The 13,950-nt window shown below is 39.8% G+C and overlaps 1 protein-coding gene across 5 annotated transcripts in view; it reads right to left on the minus strand.

Annotated features, from left to right (window-relative positions):
* The window catches only part of sh3glb2b (SH3-domain GRB2-like endophilin B2b), a 33,934-nt gene extending 20,086 nt beyond the window's left edge, over window positions 1-13,848 (minus strand). For 2 of the 5 annotated variants that reach the window (XM_055019347.1, XM_035951234.2), the window contains exons 1-5: window positions 13,664-13,846; window positions 7,419-7,560; window positions 5,001-5,129; window positions 3,619-3,752; window positions 3,248-3,340 (exon numbers count right to left, since the gene is read on the minus strand). In XM_055019347.1, coding sequence (XP_054875322.1) covers window positions 3,248-3,340; window positions 3,619-3,752; window positions 5,001-5,129; window positions 7,419-7,560; window positions 13,664-13,726 — 561 coding nt within the window. In that variant the 5' untranslated portion in view covers window positions 13,727-13,846. Of the gene's footprint in view, window positions 1-907; window positions 971-3,247; window positions 3,341-3,618; window positions 3,753-5,000; window positions 5,130-7,418; window positions 7,561-13,663 lie in introns of all 5 variants that reach the window. The other 3 variants (XM_035951232.2, XM_055019346.1, XM_023276796.3) reach the window with 3 other exon arrangements.
* Between the last annotated feature and the right edge of the window lie 102 nt (window positions 13,849-13,950).

Raw genomic sequence — 13,950 nt, forward strand, 5'->3', positions numbered from 1 at the left:
TTGCCATGTTTCACAATCTGAAACAGAAGGAACAATTTTGGTTTGGTCAATTATTCATTTTTACAATCTGATGAGCATTTCCAATGCCATTTCTGATTAAAATGAATATTTATACAGATATGTGTGAATTTTTTGCCCATCGAACCACTTTCAGCAGGTATTTCTGCACATTGAAATTTTTAACAACATTATCTCAAGAGCTGTTATAGATGAAAACCTACATTTTTCACTGTTATTTCTCATCATACTATTGATTCCGTATCTGCAATATTATTACTAGAAAATTTACTGGTTTAGCAGTTATAGTTGTAAATATAATAATATAATGAGAAACCTTATACACATGAATGGCAAAAGTGTTGTCATCTGTCTGGAAGAATGTCATGTGGACATCTAAAAGATTTTTTTTCGCGTGGGAATTCCTGAATTATGGGTATCTGCAATGCATATCCAGTGTAGCTATTAAATGTTTAAATAGTCTGCCACAGGTGGCTGTTCCATGTGAGATTCAAAGGTTATGTGACGTTACCAGTACAGGATGGAACCCAGCTACTCAGCCCAAGCTAAGTTACGATTGTTTAGTACAACACTGGCTGGAGTTTTGCAGTGTTAAATACTGTACTCAGAACAAAGTACGAGATCCTTGTAGTCCACCATAATGTCAACACACCAGAGTCTAATGGCAAATGCTCAGACACACAAACTAATCACAATGTAAGGAAAATGACTTAGTGAGGTCCGTTATACAGCCACGTCTAAAAGATATTAATTAACTAGTTTTTTCGGATGAATTTAATTTTTCTTTTGTGTTGAACAGAAGTGCAGTTTCCTTTTTCAGGAGCTACACCGCCTGGCTTTAGCATGTTAGCCTAGCTACTGTGGCATTTGTTTTGCTTGGGCCTCTTACCGCTGATGCACTGGCAGATAGAACATAATTTCGAGGCCTCGTCTCCTGAAAGTCAGGTGCAGCCTACAAACAAGAGCAGGGAAGAAGATACACAAGTTGATACAGTCATGCAGTTGCAAACTTTAAGCAGACAAACAAAGGTAAGCTAAAACCATACCAACATAAAGAAATCACAGCACAAGCAACACAAGTGCAAGTCATTTAAAACAAGTGTAAAACAGGAAGCACTTCACAGAAAGCATTCATAACAACATTTAAAGGACAGTTCAGCGTAAGCCATAATCTTTACTGAGCTACAGCGAGCTCAGGGATGTGCAAACTCTACACAAGCTAATGTCCAGGTAGTGCACCATCACTGTTCATGGTTTTCCTCACAAAATTTTCTACTTTGAGCTCTACTTTCCGATGAAGGTTAAACTTAGGATTTACATAAACACAGATCAGTTTGAAGCAGTGCTGAGGTTCTCTTCTGGAAGTCCAGTCTTGCTCTGAGAACATTGTCCCTTGCTGAGGTTTTCTGGTGTCACAAGGCTGGTTGGTTTATATCAATATGGACAGATCACCATGGTAACAGAGGCTGCAGTTTTAACCTGCTCAGGAACAGGTTAACTATAAATTTAGCCTTGTTCTACAGGATCCTAACAGGAACACAAATGTTGGGTTTCTTCAGTGGTGATTTAGAACAAAGCAAACATATTTATAGAATTTTAGGATCACTTTACTTTCCAACCTTTGAGTGGTTCTAATGACAGGCTTGTAGCTGAGATCACTGCCTTTTAGAGGGAGTTAATAGATCAGGTTTATGTTTAGCTTGACGTTACCAATAGTCTAAGATTCCAAGTGTCTTGTCTGTATCAACTCTGGCCACAGGTGTATGTCACCAGCCCTCAAGCTGATTGTTACTAAGACTTTCACTGTATCCACAGTTGTACTTCAGCAGTACATAACTGCACTAACATAAACCTTTACATTTACTTTCTAACTTGCTAATTCTGGCATGGTTCATGATTCTTTACAAACCATGTGTGCCACTTAAGTATTGCATCTAAGTCTGTTCTTCTCCACTAGCTTCCTGTGAGCCCATTGACGGCTTTGGTCAAAGCATCTTGTAGCCAGTGCAAGGCATTAAGAAAGTTATTCTCAGTTAGTCTGAGATTCATGCAACAAGCACTACAAGCAGAGGCACTGATTGAAATGGCAGCCAAAAGAGCAATCCAACAGCTTTTCCAACATTTTAGGTTTGTTCAGCGCAAAGCAGGAAAAACTAAATAATTTCAAGTCCCACTCTAACGCCAGACTTTACATGTATGAGCTGGCATGAAAATGTTTGTTATGTCTGAAGCTGTATCTTGTATTAATAAAATGTATTACGCTACTGTACTTGCCGAATTGAATCTTTTTCAGTCATAATGCACTGAGATGGTAGACAACAGCTAACCTAACAAATATATTTATATAGAACTACAAGGTTGTAAGGCCAAAGTCGATCACATTGCAGTCATCTTTTGTCAGTTTTAAAGGTCTATTAATTCATTTCTGGTCAATACGAGGCAGAAAAAGGCTATTTAATTGACAGATGCACAGTCTCCTGAGAAAGTAGGATATGGGAATGAATGGTGTTGTGTAGACTAACATCAGCTGCCTGTGATCACATTTCCCTATATCCAAGCAAATAACTGACAAGTTTTATAATATAATCTTTCACTCAATTGTAGTAGGTGTTATTTTGTCAGGAAGACTGTCCCCAACTTTCACAAATATGACAAAGGCTATCTGAACTATTTAGGATTGCAAATTTGACTAGGATTTCCTATAGCTGCAATAGCAGCTGGAAGCTGAGAGAAAACACTGGACGGACAGCCACTGAAAAAAACGGATGGAAGTAGAAATGACTAAGCTTTCAACATGTCTACCATGTAGACCCCAATCACTTGTTTCTGGTGATGTGATGAATTTATCCATTAGTGGATTCATCAGTGCTGGGCTTATGTATCTGCTGCAAAACAGAGACTAAAAGATAAGTGTGTCTGCCTAAAGGAATTCAAGGGTCTTTGGATTAGTTTGATTTCCCTCTTTTGTAAGGTCTTCACCCTACTTCACTATATGAACAAAACTGAATTCAATTCAGCCCAATTTATTTGAATTGATTTGTACTGAATTTAAGAAGTTGAATAGAGTGGATAAGTGTGGATGTTGTCAGTATAACTTGTGCTGACTAAGCAGCTGACTGTTGTGAGTCTGATGGTTACTATGACTCTAATACTTCCAGATGACAGTGGAAGGAGAAAGAAGATCTGCAATGTGAAAAATCAAGTACAAAAGTGTGGAACTTCATCTCACCGCTGCTTTGGCTTCTGCCTGCTTAGCTTTTTTCAGGCGCGCCTTGCAGATGTCGAGATCTAGTCGTCGATTCTCAAGAAGCCGCCTCTCTTTCTGCACAAGACAACAGGAACCCAATCAGAAACAAGGGATCTACTGCAAGGAACAAACCTTGCAAGACTAGGTCTGTAACCGTTTAACAGCACAATGAGGCAGCTCTGCAAGACAAGACACTTTGGATAAACAGCACAAAATCAGCTTTAGAGCAGACGTGTTGGCGACCCAAGGCAACATATTTTTCTTCACTTTGGTGGTGCTAATGTCAACTCAGTTATTATAAAGTATCAAGGACTTATAGTAGCAGCTAACCAACTTCACTCAGTTAGACTTACTGATATAGTCCTCCAGTCTCCCTCCAGGAAGTTGCGAAGAGGTGAGAGGAAATTGACAGCTGAGGTGTGAAGGAACTCACGCTCAGCTCCCCCCAGTTGCTTCTGGTACTCTCCTACCGTGATAAGGGTACTGCCTACAGTAGGTACAAAACACAAATACACACATGCATGCAGTGTGATTTGTAGTAGTAGTAGCAGTAGATTTAGGTATGTAGTATTTATGGATTTAAAGATTTTTAGATTAGTTTTTTCCAGGGACTGAATAAACCAGAATGTGCACATATGTGGAATACAGCTTGGATTGACCAAATGGTTCTTAATCAGGCCAAGAAGTCAAAGAGCAGAGTGTATATTGAGATCAAGTTGGTTATCCAACACCCACATTATTACATGCACAATTATGGCAAAAGTCAACTTATGCACCTGCATCAGTGAGCAGAGGAGTGATCACACACTGTATGGAAAAGATGGGCAAAGGCTAGAGGTCTGAAAAGTGAAACCAATGTGGGTGGAAGTGCCTTAAACCTAGCAAACCAGAAAGGGGCAACTCTTATGGCTGCATAAAGAAGTTTGAATGTACAGAAGTTTATGAGAAAATGCTTCTACATCTAACTTGATCTGTTACCTCAATAAACATCTTCCTAATGAGTTAATGGACTCAATCACTAGTTTCAAGGTTCTTCGATACAGCAAGATGTTTTCTTTGTGAATGACAGTTCAACTCAGAGGAAAAATTGATTATAAAGCATGATATACTTCAGGGCAGGGCTGCCTTGTGACTGACAGAACAGCAAATGCTTTTGGGATACTGCTGGTCAGCAGAGAGGTTGGCAAGACTTTGTTCCTAGAACTGAACTTGGAACGTTGCCATTTCTGACACGCATTTCATGTGGTTTTCTCCTCTCTTTTCTCATGCATGCTATCATGTTCAAAATCCTTTTCACTACAGGAAAAGACAAGAACCTCAAAGTTGCAACCTAGAGCACAGAAAATGGTAAAGTTACCGAGGATTTGGATCGTGCTAGTCCAAGGATGCACCATCCAAGACAGCTGTGATTGGTTTAAACAAATACAAACATGCCAGAGCAGTATTTTTTCCCCGTATCAAAGTGATAATGAGGTGCAGTAATGAGGTGCAGCCTGACCACTTTTGTGACATTATGTTCATTGTATCCAAATAGATGTTGTTCACATTCATAGCAGCTTTTCAGAGCATACAGTATGAGTTATAACATATAAAAGGTGTGACTAGTAAAATATTGTTGCTAATAGAAAGAGAGCTGCTTCCCCAGTCCTATAGAACTTCATGTGTACAAAACACACAACACATTCTAAGTTTCATTAACTACAGCAGTATCAGTTTCAGTAACAGCTCTGCTCACCGTATGGTGTTCCTGGACCAAATTCATTGGCAGCTTCCAGCATATACTGGCCCAGCAACTCTGCATTGGTAGTTCTGGAGGGAAGCTTCTTGTCCAGCTTGTCATAGATGAACTCCTCAATTCGAGCACCTGGATATCAGGCAGCAAAGAGACCATTGTGAAATCATATGCAACATTCATCCATCCATTATCTACACACCGTTTAGTCCACAATAGGTTCATGGAGGGGCTGGAGTCTATCATAGCTGATTTAGAGTGAAGGCAGGTCACATCCTGGACAGGTCACCAGTCTATCACAGGGCTACACATAGAGACAATTACACTCACATCCACACTTACAGACAATTTAGAATTAGAATTATCAGTTAATCTCAGCATTTTTGTGGACTGTAGGAGGAAACCGGAGTACCAGGAGAAAACCCACGCTGCAAAGGGAGAACATGCAAACTCCATGCAGAAAGATCCCAGGCCCAGATCTGAACCCAGGACCTTCAAGCTGTGAGGTGACAATGCTAATCATCTGTGCAACAGGTTTTAAAAAACAAAAACAAAACAAAAATAATTTTTCAATTTCCTATATTTCATTTTAAGATATTAAAGTATGAAGAGTTTGTTTCTGGAAAAATAAAAAAACATATACATTACAGTTGGCTGGCCTAATTAACAGTTGAAGGTGGGTTTAAAAAACTTATGTTAGGGTTTCATTTGCAGCTAAATTTTCATACTTAAAGAATATATATCATGGCAGCCTTGAGTTTCCAGTGCCTCCTCTAACTCTGAATTCTCTATGATGGAATCACAGACACACATATTTGTTTGTCGCCAGAAAACAATTGGGCATTTTTGTTCTTTTATTAATTTATTATAGGTCTTCTGGGAATATGACAAAATCTGGAAACTAAAGATATGTCGCCACACATAAAAAAATTTTGGGTGGATTTCAGATATTTTTTTTGAATTACTTTACACACACACACACGAACACACACACACACTTTTATGTGAACTAATGCATGAATGTCTAAGTACAACCTGTGGGTTGGGTCCCTACAAAGACACAACAGTCAATTAATCTATGAATTTTTCACTCATTTTTTCTTTTTTGTTCAGTATCTATGACTTTACCTCTTCTGGTCTCATTTTGTAGTTATCTAAATGAAACCATTTGAGATATTCCCATTTCTATCATGAAATTGTTAATAAGATTGGACATTTTCTATTCTGTTTTGGCCTGTAACAATGTGGTGTACTGTAGTTTACAGGCTTAACTTGAATATTAACTGGTAAATTCACTTGCCACAGTCCCTGAAGGTAGCACTGGTTATCCAATCAAATGAGTGGTGGCAGGTGTCATCCTGCAGACTCTCATTAGTAATTCAACACCTGTTTGTTTCTTGCCAGTCCATACACTATACAGCAGACTGCACCTGAATCTCTAAATGAAAATAGGGCAATATGTTAGGACTGTATGTGCTACACTGAGTTCACACAGCCTTTTCTCATACAGAACACTATGAAATGAGGTAGAGACTTACCAGTGTGGTCAACTGAAGCATGGGGGGTTTAAAAATACACAGGACAAGGGTTAAACATCACTATCAGGATGAACTGAAGTTTATGTAGAACTGAGAACTATGAAAGGTGTATTTCCACAAAAGGCTCTAGAAATTCAAAGGAACTAATGGTCAGGGCAACTGCAGAGATTAGATTTGACTAGAGTGAAGTAAACGAAGTGAAACAATCTTAAATTCTCCCTGAATGTTGTCCTCTGCAAAAACTGAACAGAAAAACTTTGCCTTGTCAGTCAATCATTGAACAAAATCTCGTGGGCTCCTCCAGTCCGACTACTGTCTGCTGCAACTACAAGGAAAGCGACCTGTTTGCAGATGTGAGTTTTCAGAAATACGTTGCGTCTAATGATGTAGTGAAAACACTACTGCACTTGACCAATCACTGACATTCAATTCTGTAAACCTCAACCCAAAAGATCCTCAACCCTCAGAATGTACTATCTCAACAACTCACATGTAAAAATGGACTTTCTCAAAGATTCTTGTTAAATAGGAGACATTTCTGTGGTGAAAATGTACCTTAAGTTATACTCAAAGTTGATTGGTAATAGAATCGAGTTGTTCAGTTGCTGAACAGGGGGATGAGAACATATCACAAATACAAGTAAACGAAAAAGTGGCATGTTAAAAGTTAATTCAAGCTTCTACAAAGAAAGCAGCTTCTGACCAAAGATATACAGATGTGTTCTCAAAAAAAAAATTTAGAATGACATGTTTTGCCTGCTGGTTAACTGAAATAAAAACATGTTTCACCCTGTATGTATGATGGATTTCCAATTTCCAATGACTGGAGCTGTGAGATGTAACTTCCATTTGAAAGATTTTTTTGATTGGGAGATGGACTTACTTGGATTGGGCTGCAGAAGCACCTCTGTTTGTCTTAAGATCTTTTCTGTCCAGTTCTTGGTGCCATCGGCCCGAGTGATCAGGTTCTCTAAGTGAGGATCCAATTCTGTCTTCTCAGCCTGACCCAGCTTCTCCTCTGTGAACTAAGTGACAGGACATCAAGGCGCAAGACTTGAATATTCACCAGCAAGACATAACAATGTCTACAACAACTACTGATTAGATTGCCATTGTAACTTGGCTTTGACATTCATGGTTCCCAGAGGATGATGCCACATGAATCTGATGATCCCCGGATTCTTCCTGTAGCACCACCATAATGTCTTGGCTTTTGAATGAAATGTCTCAAAAACGAATGGATGGCCATGACATTTCCACAGCAATGAGATCAAAACTGGCTGATCCACTCCTGGTGTAGCGGTATTAAGCTGATTCTACAGTGGTATCCTACCAATAGAGCACCGCTATAATAAAAGAACAGCAACATGGCAACATTATACTCTGGAATCTAGCGTGGTGTACAGTACATCTGTGAAAAATGGATTGAGACTGGTGGCAGGTCCAATTAAAACAATCCTGGTAATAATACAGTAAAATATTTTTAATCTGGAAAAACATGTCTATCTACTGAGTTAGATGGGTCAACCCTCAATTGGATATTGAATAAACATCCTCGCTAGATGGCTGGGATAATGTTAGCTAAGGGTAACTCAGATACAAGCAGCCACTGTATTAACAAGCACAGTATACAACAGACACACGTGTGATTTGAATCATTATAATGCTGGAATATTTCTGAGCTTCTACAGACTGGGAATCATCATGTAAGCGAACATTTTGGGAAAGATACAGACCATAATAAAGCATCTATAAATGCCATGTCCCCATCTTTGCTCCCCACCCTCTTCGTAGTTGGTCACTAATCTTTCTGTATCCTTCTCTGGCAACTCTTTTCCATATGATGCTGACATGGAGATAGACACAGCACATAGGTCCAAAACTAACAAAGGTCTGTTGTTCCAGGTCATTTCATAAACCCGTTTATGCACTTAGGCTAATGTGAAATCAAAGGTGTAAGCATTTGTTTTTGCACTGAGTTTCTACTTTGCATTTTCAAAATACAAGGTCACTTCAAAAAGTTCTCCTCCTCACATGGAAACAAGGGGTAGAACTCTCATTTTGGGCTATAACTGTATACTATAAAGCCTTCATCAATGTCCACAAAAACTCAAATGTTTGAAGCAAAGAAAGCAGCAGAGCTGTAGAGCTGCTGCTCCAGGACTATGCATCCATCCAGAAAGCACAGGTGGCAAAAGCAGCCAAATGTGGCTTTGAACTATTGCCTCATGCACCTTACTCACCTGACCTGTGCTGAGTGGAAGCTTTCCTCTCTTTGCAAAGACATGCCAACATTGTTTTGATTGTTCCTAAGAGGAAATACTCTACTTGTGTCACTTCATGCTGCATGCTGTAAAAAAAGGGCCTAAAATGTAAAATACAATAAAAAATATTAATGTGAATTAATGTGAATTGAAAAGCCTGATTGCAGCTGGTAGGAAGGACTTCCTGCTGCTCAGACCTGCACTGAGAGGGGATGAGTCTATGGCTGAAGGTGTTCTGCCTAAATGCCTCCAAACTGTGTAGAGGATGAGAAGCATTGCTCACAATAGAGTTCAGTTTCCTGAGCATTCTCACCCAGCCACCTGTTGGACTGATTCCAGCTCAACACCAGTTGTGGAGCTCACTTTCTTGATCAGTTTATTGAGCTGGTTTCTGTCCCTGGAGCAGGTCCCCTCACCCCAACACACAACCACAAAGAATGAAACACTGGCGATGGCCTGTGGTATCTGACCTGCTCACAGCACAGCTGCTGAATAAATGCCCAAAATATAAGTAATAATGCATAATACCTATTCAAGCTATTTCTGTTATGCAGAAATATTATCAGTGTCAGACTAATCCTCATGTACTAAATTCATTTACAGTCGAGCCTTATAACAAGAGCCTCTGTTTTAGCGAACTGTACCAGAATTATCTTATTATGTACCAATAGCAATTAACTTTAATAAAATAAAGCATCAGTTCAGAACTAAGAAATACATTCCCACTAACTGCAACATTTAAATATGTCCTGTGCAATAAATTATGAGACTGTCCACTGCTTCTGATTTATAATGGAGGCCAAGAAATACCATCTGTGATATCAGGCATGGCTGTCGGACTTCATCTTCTATTTTCTTCACTGGTTGCCAGATTTGACTGACAGACGGCAGCAGCCAGCTGGACGTCAAGATAGACAAATGACTGAGTAGTTCACCATCACTGACATATAACAGCAGGCAGAGACTCTGACTGACAGCAGCTTTATGGATGAGATCAAACAACTTTTAAAAGTTCTTTAAGTGATATAATCATAAGGGACTGTAGGAGGTGGACCAGGTCGATACAGGACTGGATTAGAAGGCTTCTACCCAGGGCCCCAGAGACCCCAAAGGCCAATGGTTCATTGTGTGTTTATCAATTAGTGTGAATTTAATTAACCTTTAACCACCTTTTCCATAACAGTGATCCAGGTAATATGCAAAGCAAAGTGAAAACTCATAAAGATGGTGTCTCGCTAACTTAACCTCCTCAGAGCTTTGGTTGGGCTTGCATTTTAGATTTCTTCTAGTTATTTGGGATAAGGAGTAATCAATAAATATAATAACTGGAGAATATCTAATATCTGATTATAATATTTATATTATATTTATATTGTTATCATTATTGTTGTTATTATTATTATTATTACTCTGCCAAGGAAAACAGCAGAGTTATGTGACGATCGCCATCTGTCTGTCTGTTAGCAACATTACTCAAAAACAGATTTGGATGAAATTTTCTGGGAAGGTCAGAAATGACACAAAGACCAAGTGATTACATTTTGGCAGTGATGCGGATTACAGTCTGGATCCACGGGTTTGTTAAAGATCTCTGTATCATTGCGAGATAGCGGTATGGCGTCACTGTAACTATGACAACAAGTGAACACTACATCAGCTGCCTGCTGATGATCACATGATTGCGATCCTACTACAAATCCACTGCTGCAGACTTATGGGGACTTATCCATCGGAGATGATACAAGGAACAATTGATTAAATTGTGGGGGTGTTTCCAAGTCCCCCCGCTACATATTCAGGTCACGTGATCCGGTAACCATACACATACATAACACACACCTGTGCTCAGCGCAAAGTCATTTTGTTTGTGGGTACATCTATATTTAATAGCCACTTTCTATGTTGCCATGATTTCTGATCATCAATAACTAATGATCCTACATCTATTTCGGCATATGCACCGCTAGGACATAATGTCAAATAAGGGCCTCATTGCACATCCAGAAATCTTGTGTCAAATTGTACACTCTGCAGCACTGAGAGACATGATCAGAAAGCTGCTTTGTTGCACCTAGAAGCTCATCTTTAAAGGCAAAAGGAACTATACATAAACTCGGTCTGAAGTCACTGTTAACATTTCTTGCTGGGAAGTCTATCACAAAGACCACGAAGAGACACAAAATCATTCAAGACAACCTGAAAACTAGTAAGACGCAAATGCAAAGCAACTACAAAGAGACACAAAATAATCACAAGAAGAGGGACACAAATACAAAAACAAGTACAGAGACACAGTACAACAACAATAAAGAAAGATAAACAACAGCAAAAAGAGGCAAAACAAAACAGAAATGTTGAAAACTGTTAGATGCAAAACAACAGAAATCCATGTTGTTTGTATACCCTTTTGTCTCCTGTCTTATTCCTATTGAGGCAGAGGACAGATGCTATTATCTCATAATACAACCATAAACAAGGCGAAGAGTGTACTAGGACAGGAGCCTGCAGCTAAATGTTGTCCCAGTGACCCCAGCCAGCTTTATCCACCTCTGGGTCACGTATGGAGAATGTAGATGTATATAAAATGGTAAATATGGATAATATGGTGAGTTGGCTGCATTAATGGATGCATTCCAGAGGTACTTCTGTGCATAGCTGTTGTTTTTGTTGCTCTCTCAGAATCACCTTCCCCTGCAGTTACTGGGTTCCTGTGTTTCCCACAATGCCCTTGGACAACCTCCAGAATCACAGACCCATTGCAAGAACTCATAAAGAAATATTCTAATTCAAATCTTTCTTAAGAACTAGGCTGAAGTTTATTGCATATTTTTTATGTACACTACCAGTCAAACGTTTGGACACACCTTCTCATTTCATTCTTTTTCTTTATTTTCATAAGTAAAAAAGTCAAAACATGTTTCATATTTTAGATTCTTCAAAATAGCCACAATTTGCTTTGATTACTGTTTTACACACTCTTGGCATTCTCTGGACGAGCTTCATGAGGTAGTCATCTGAAATGGTTTTCACTTCACAGGTGTGCCCTGTCAAGGTTTATTTGTGGAATTTCTTGCCTTCTTAATGGGGTTGGAACCATCAGTTGTGTTCTGCAGAAGTCAGGTTGGTACACAATTGACAGCCCTATTTGACAGCTGTTAGAATCTATTGGCAAGAGCCAATCAGCTAAGTAAAGAGAAACGACAGTCCATCATTACTTTAAGAACTGAAGGTCAGTCAGTCCGGAAAAATTGCAAAACTTTGAATGTATCCTCAGTGAAGTTGCAAAAACCAAATGGTATGACCAAACTGGCTCACGTGAGGACCACCCCAGGAAAGGAAGACCAAGAGTCACCTCTGCTGCTGAGGACAAATTCATCCGGATCACCAGCCTCAGAAATCACAAGTTAACAGCTCCTCCGATCAGAGCCCAGATAAATGCCACACAGAGTTCTAGTAGCAGACACATCTCTACATCAACTGGGGGGGGGGGGCTTTGCTGGTGACACTGTTGGGGATTTATTCCAAACTGAAGGCTCACTGAACCAGCATGGCTACCAAAGCATCCTGCAGCGACATCCCATCCCATCCGGTTTACATTTAGTTGGACCATCATTTATTTTTCAACAGGACCATGACCCCAAACACACCTCCAGTCTGTGTAAGGACTATTTGACCAAGAAGGAGAGTGATGGAGTGCTGCATCAGATGACCTGGCCTCTACAGTCACCTGACCTAAACCCAATCCAGATGGTTTGGGATGAGATGAACCACAGAGTGAAGGAAAAAAACTAAATGCTCAGCATCTCTGGGAACTCCTTCAAGACTGTTGGAAAACCATTTCAGGTGACTACCTCATGAAGCTGATGGAGAGAATGCCAAGAGTGTGCAAAGCAGTAATCAAAGCAAATTGTGGCTATTTTGAAGAATCTAAAATATAAAACATGTTTGCACTTATTTCACACTTCTTTGTTTACAGCATAATTCCATATGTGTTCATTCATAGTTGTGATGCCTTCAGTGAGAATCTACAATGTAAACAGTCATGAAAATAAAGAACAAACATTAAATGAGAAGGTGTGTCCAAACATTTGACTGGTAGTGTATATATTTACATTTTATTCTTATTTATTATTTTTTCCTGTATTGTTAAAATGTTCTTGTGTGGGTTACATTGTTTTAGTTATTGTTTACAGAAGTCATCTGTAGTCTGTGTAGTTTTTATTGTGCCACAAAGTTTTTTTAGGTGAGGAAAAATTCAAAATGGTGATCTCACTGTCAAAGCATGGGGATATGGCACCACCTTATGGAATGTTTACAATGAAAACTCAAGCCAAATGAAATTATAATCAATATTTCAGAATAATTCCCACCGATAGAGTATATACTGGTGGGATGTGTAAGTTTGAATTACTCTGATCTGTATTGTATCTCATAACTGCTACCAGTGATTGTTTCCTTGATAAAAACAAAAAAACAAAAAAAAAAAAAAAACGAGTTACCCCTGGTTGGCTTCTAAAAAATAAATGAATATAACCACAAGCCAGTGCTCTCCTCCCTGCTGGGACTGAACCGGAGCAGCTTGCTGGGTCACATGGCTGAAGAACTCGATCACAGCCATCAATAATGGATTGACAAACCTTTATCGGCTTACAGCGCTCTTCAGAACAACCCGCTAAATGCTCCTATATTCACAGAAGCATCAGCTGCGTTGTGCGTGTTGGATAAATCGAGCTTCGTGGCCCACAGCTAGGCTATGTTCCATCCATGCAGGAGGCGGCTACAGTGTGACGGTAAATCCATCCCATACTACCGGAGCCTGTTCGCTTTTGCTGAACGGATGTTCGGTAAATGACTCGACTCTTACCTGCACCGCTCGGGTGAAGAAGACCCCGGCATCAGAAGCTAGTTTTTTGACGTTGAAGTCCATGGCTGGGTGCTGGGCTGAGCATACAGGCAGGGCTTGTTTGTTTCCCGCAGAGGGAATCCTCCGGATCAGCTGAAGATGATGTAGCAGCAGACGCAGGAGCCCTAATCCGCTCCCGTGGACGATCGGTGCTCTGCTCTCCGCCCTGCGCTTAAAGAGACACGGCGGCCGCAAGTCACGACACCCCCTACAGCATGTACTGTACCACACATGACCTCTGCTCCACG

Source organism: Amphiprion ocellaris, chromosome 17 (assembly GCF_022539595.1).
Source record: "Amphiprion ocellaris isolate individual 3 ecotype Okinawa chromosome 17, ASM2253959v1, whole genome shotgun sequence".
NCBI classification, from domain to species: Eukaryota; Metazoa; Chordata; class Actinopteri; family Pomacentridae; genus Amphiprion; species Amphiprion ocellaris.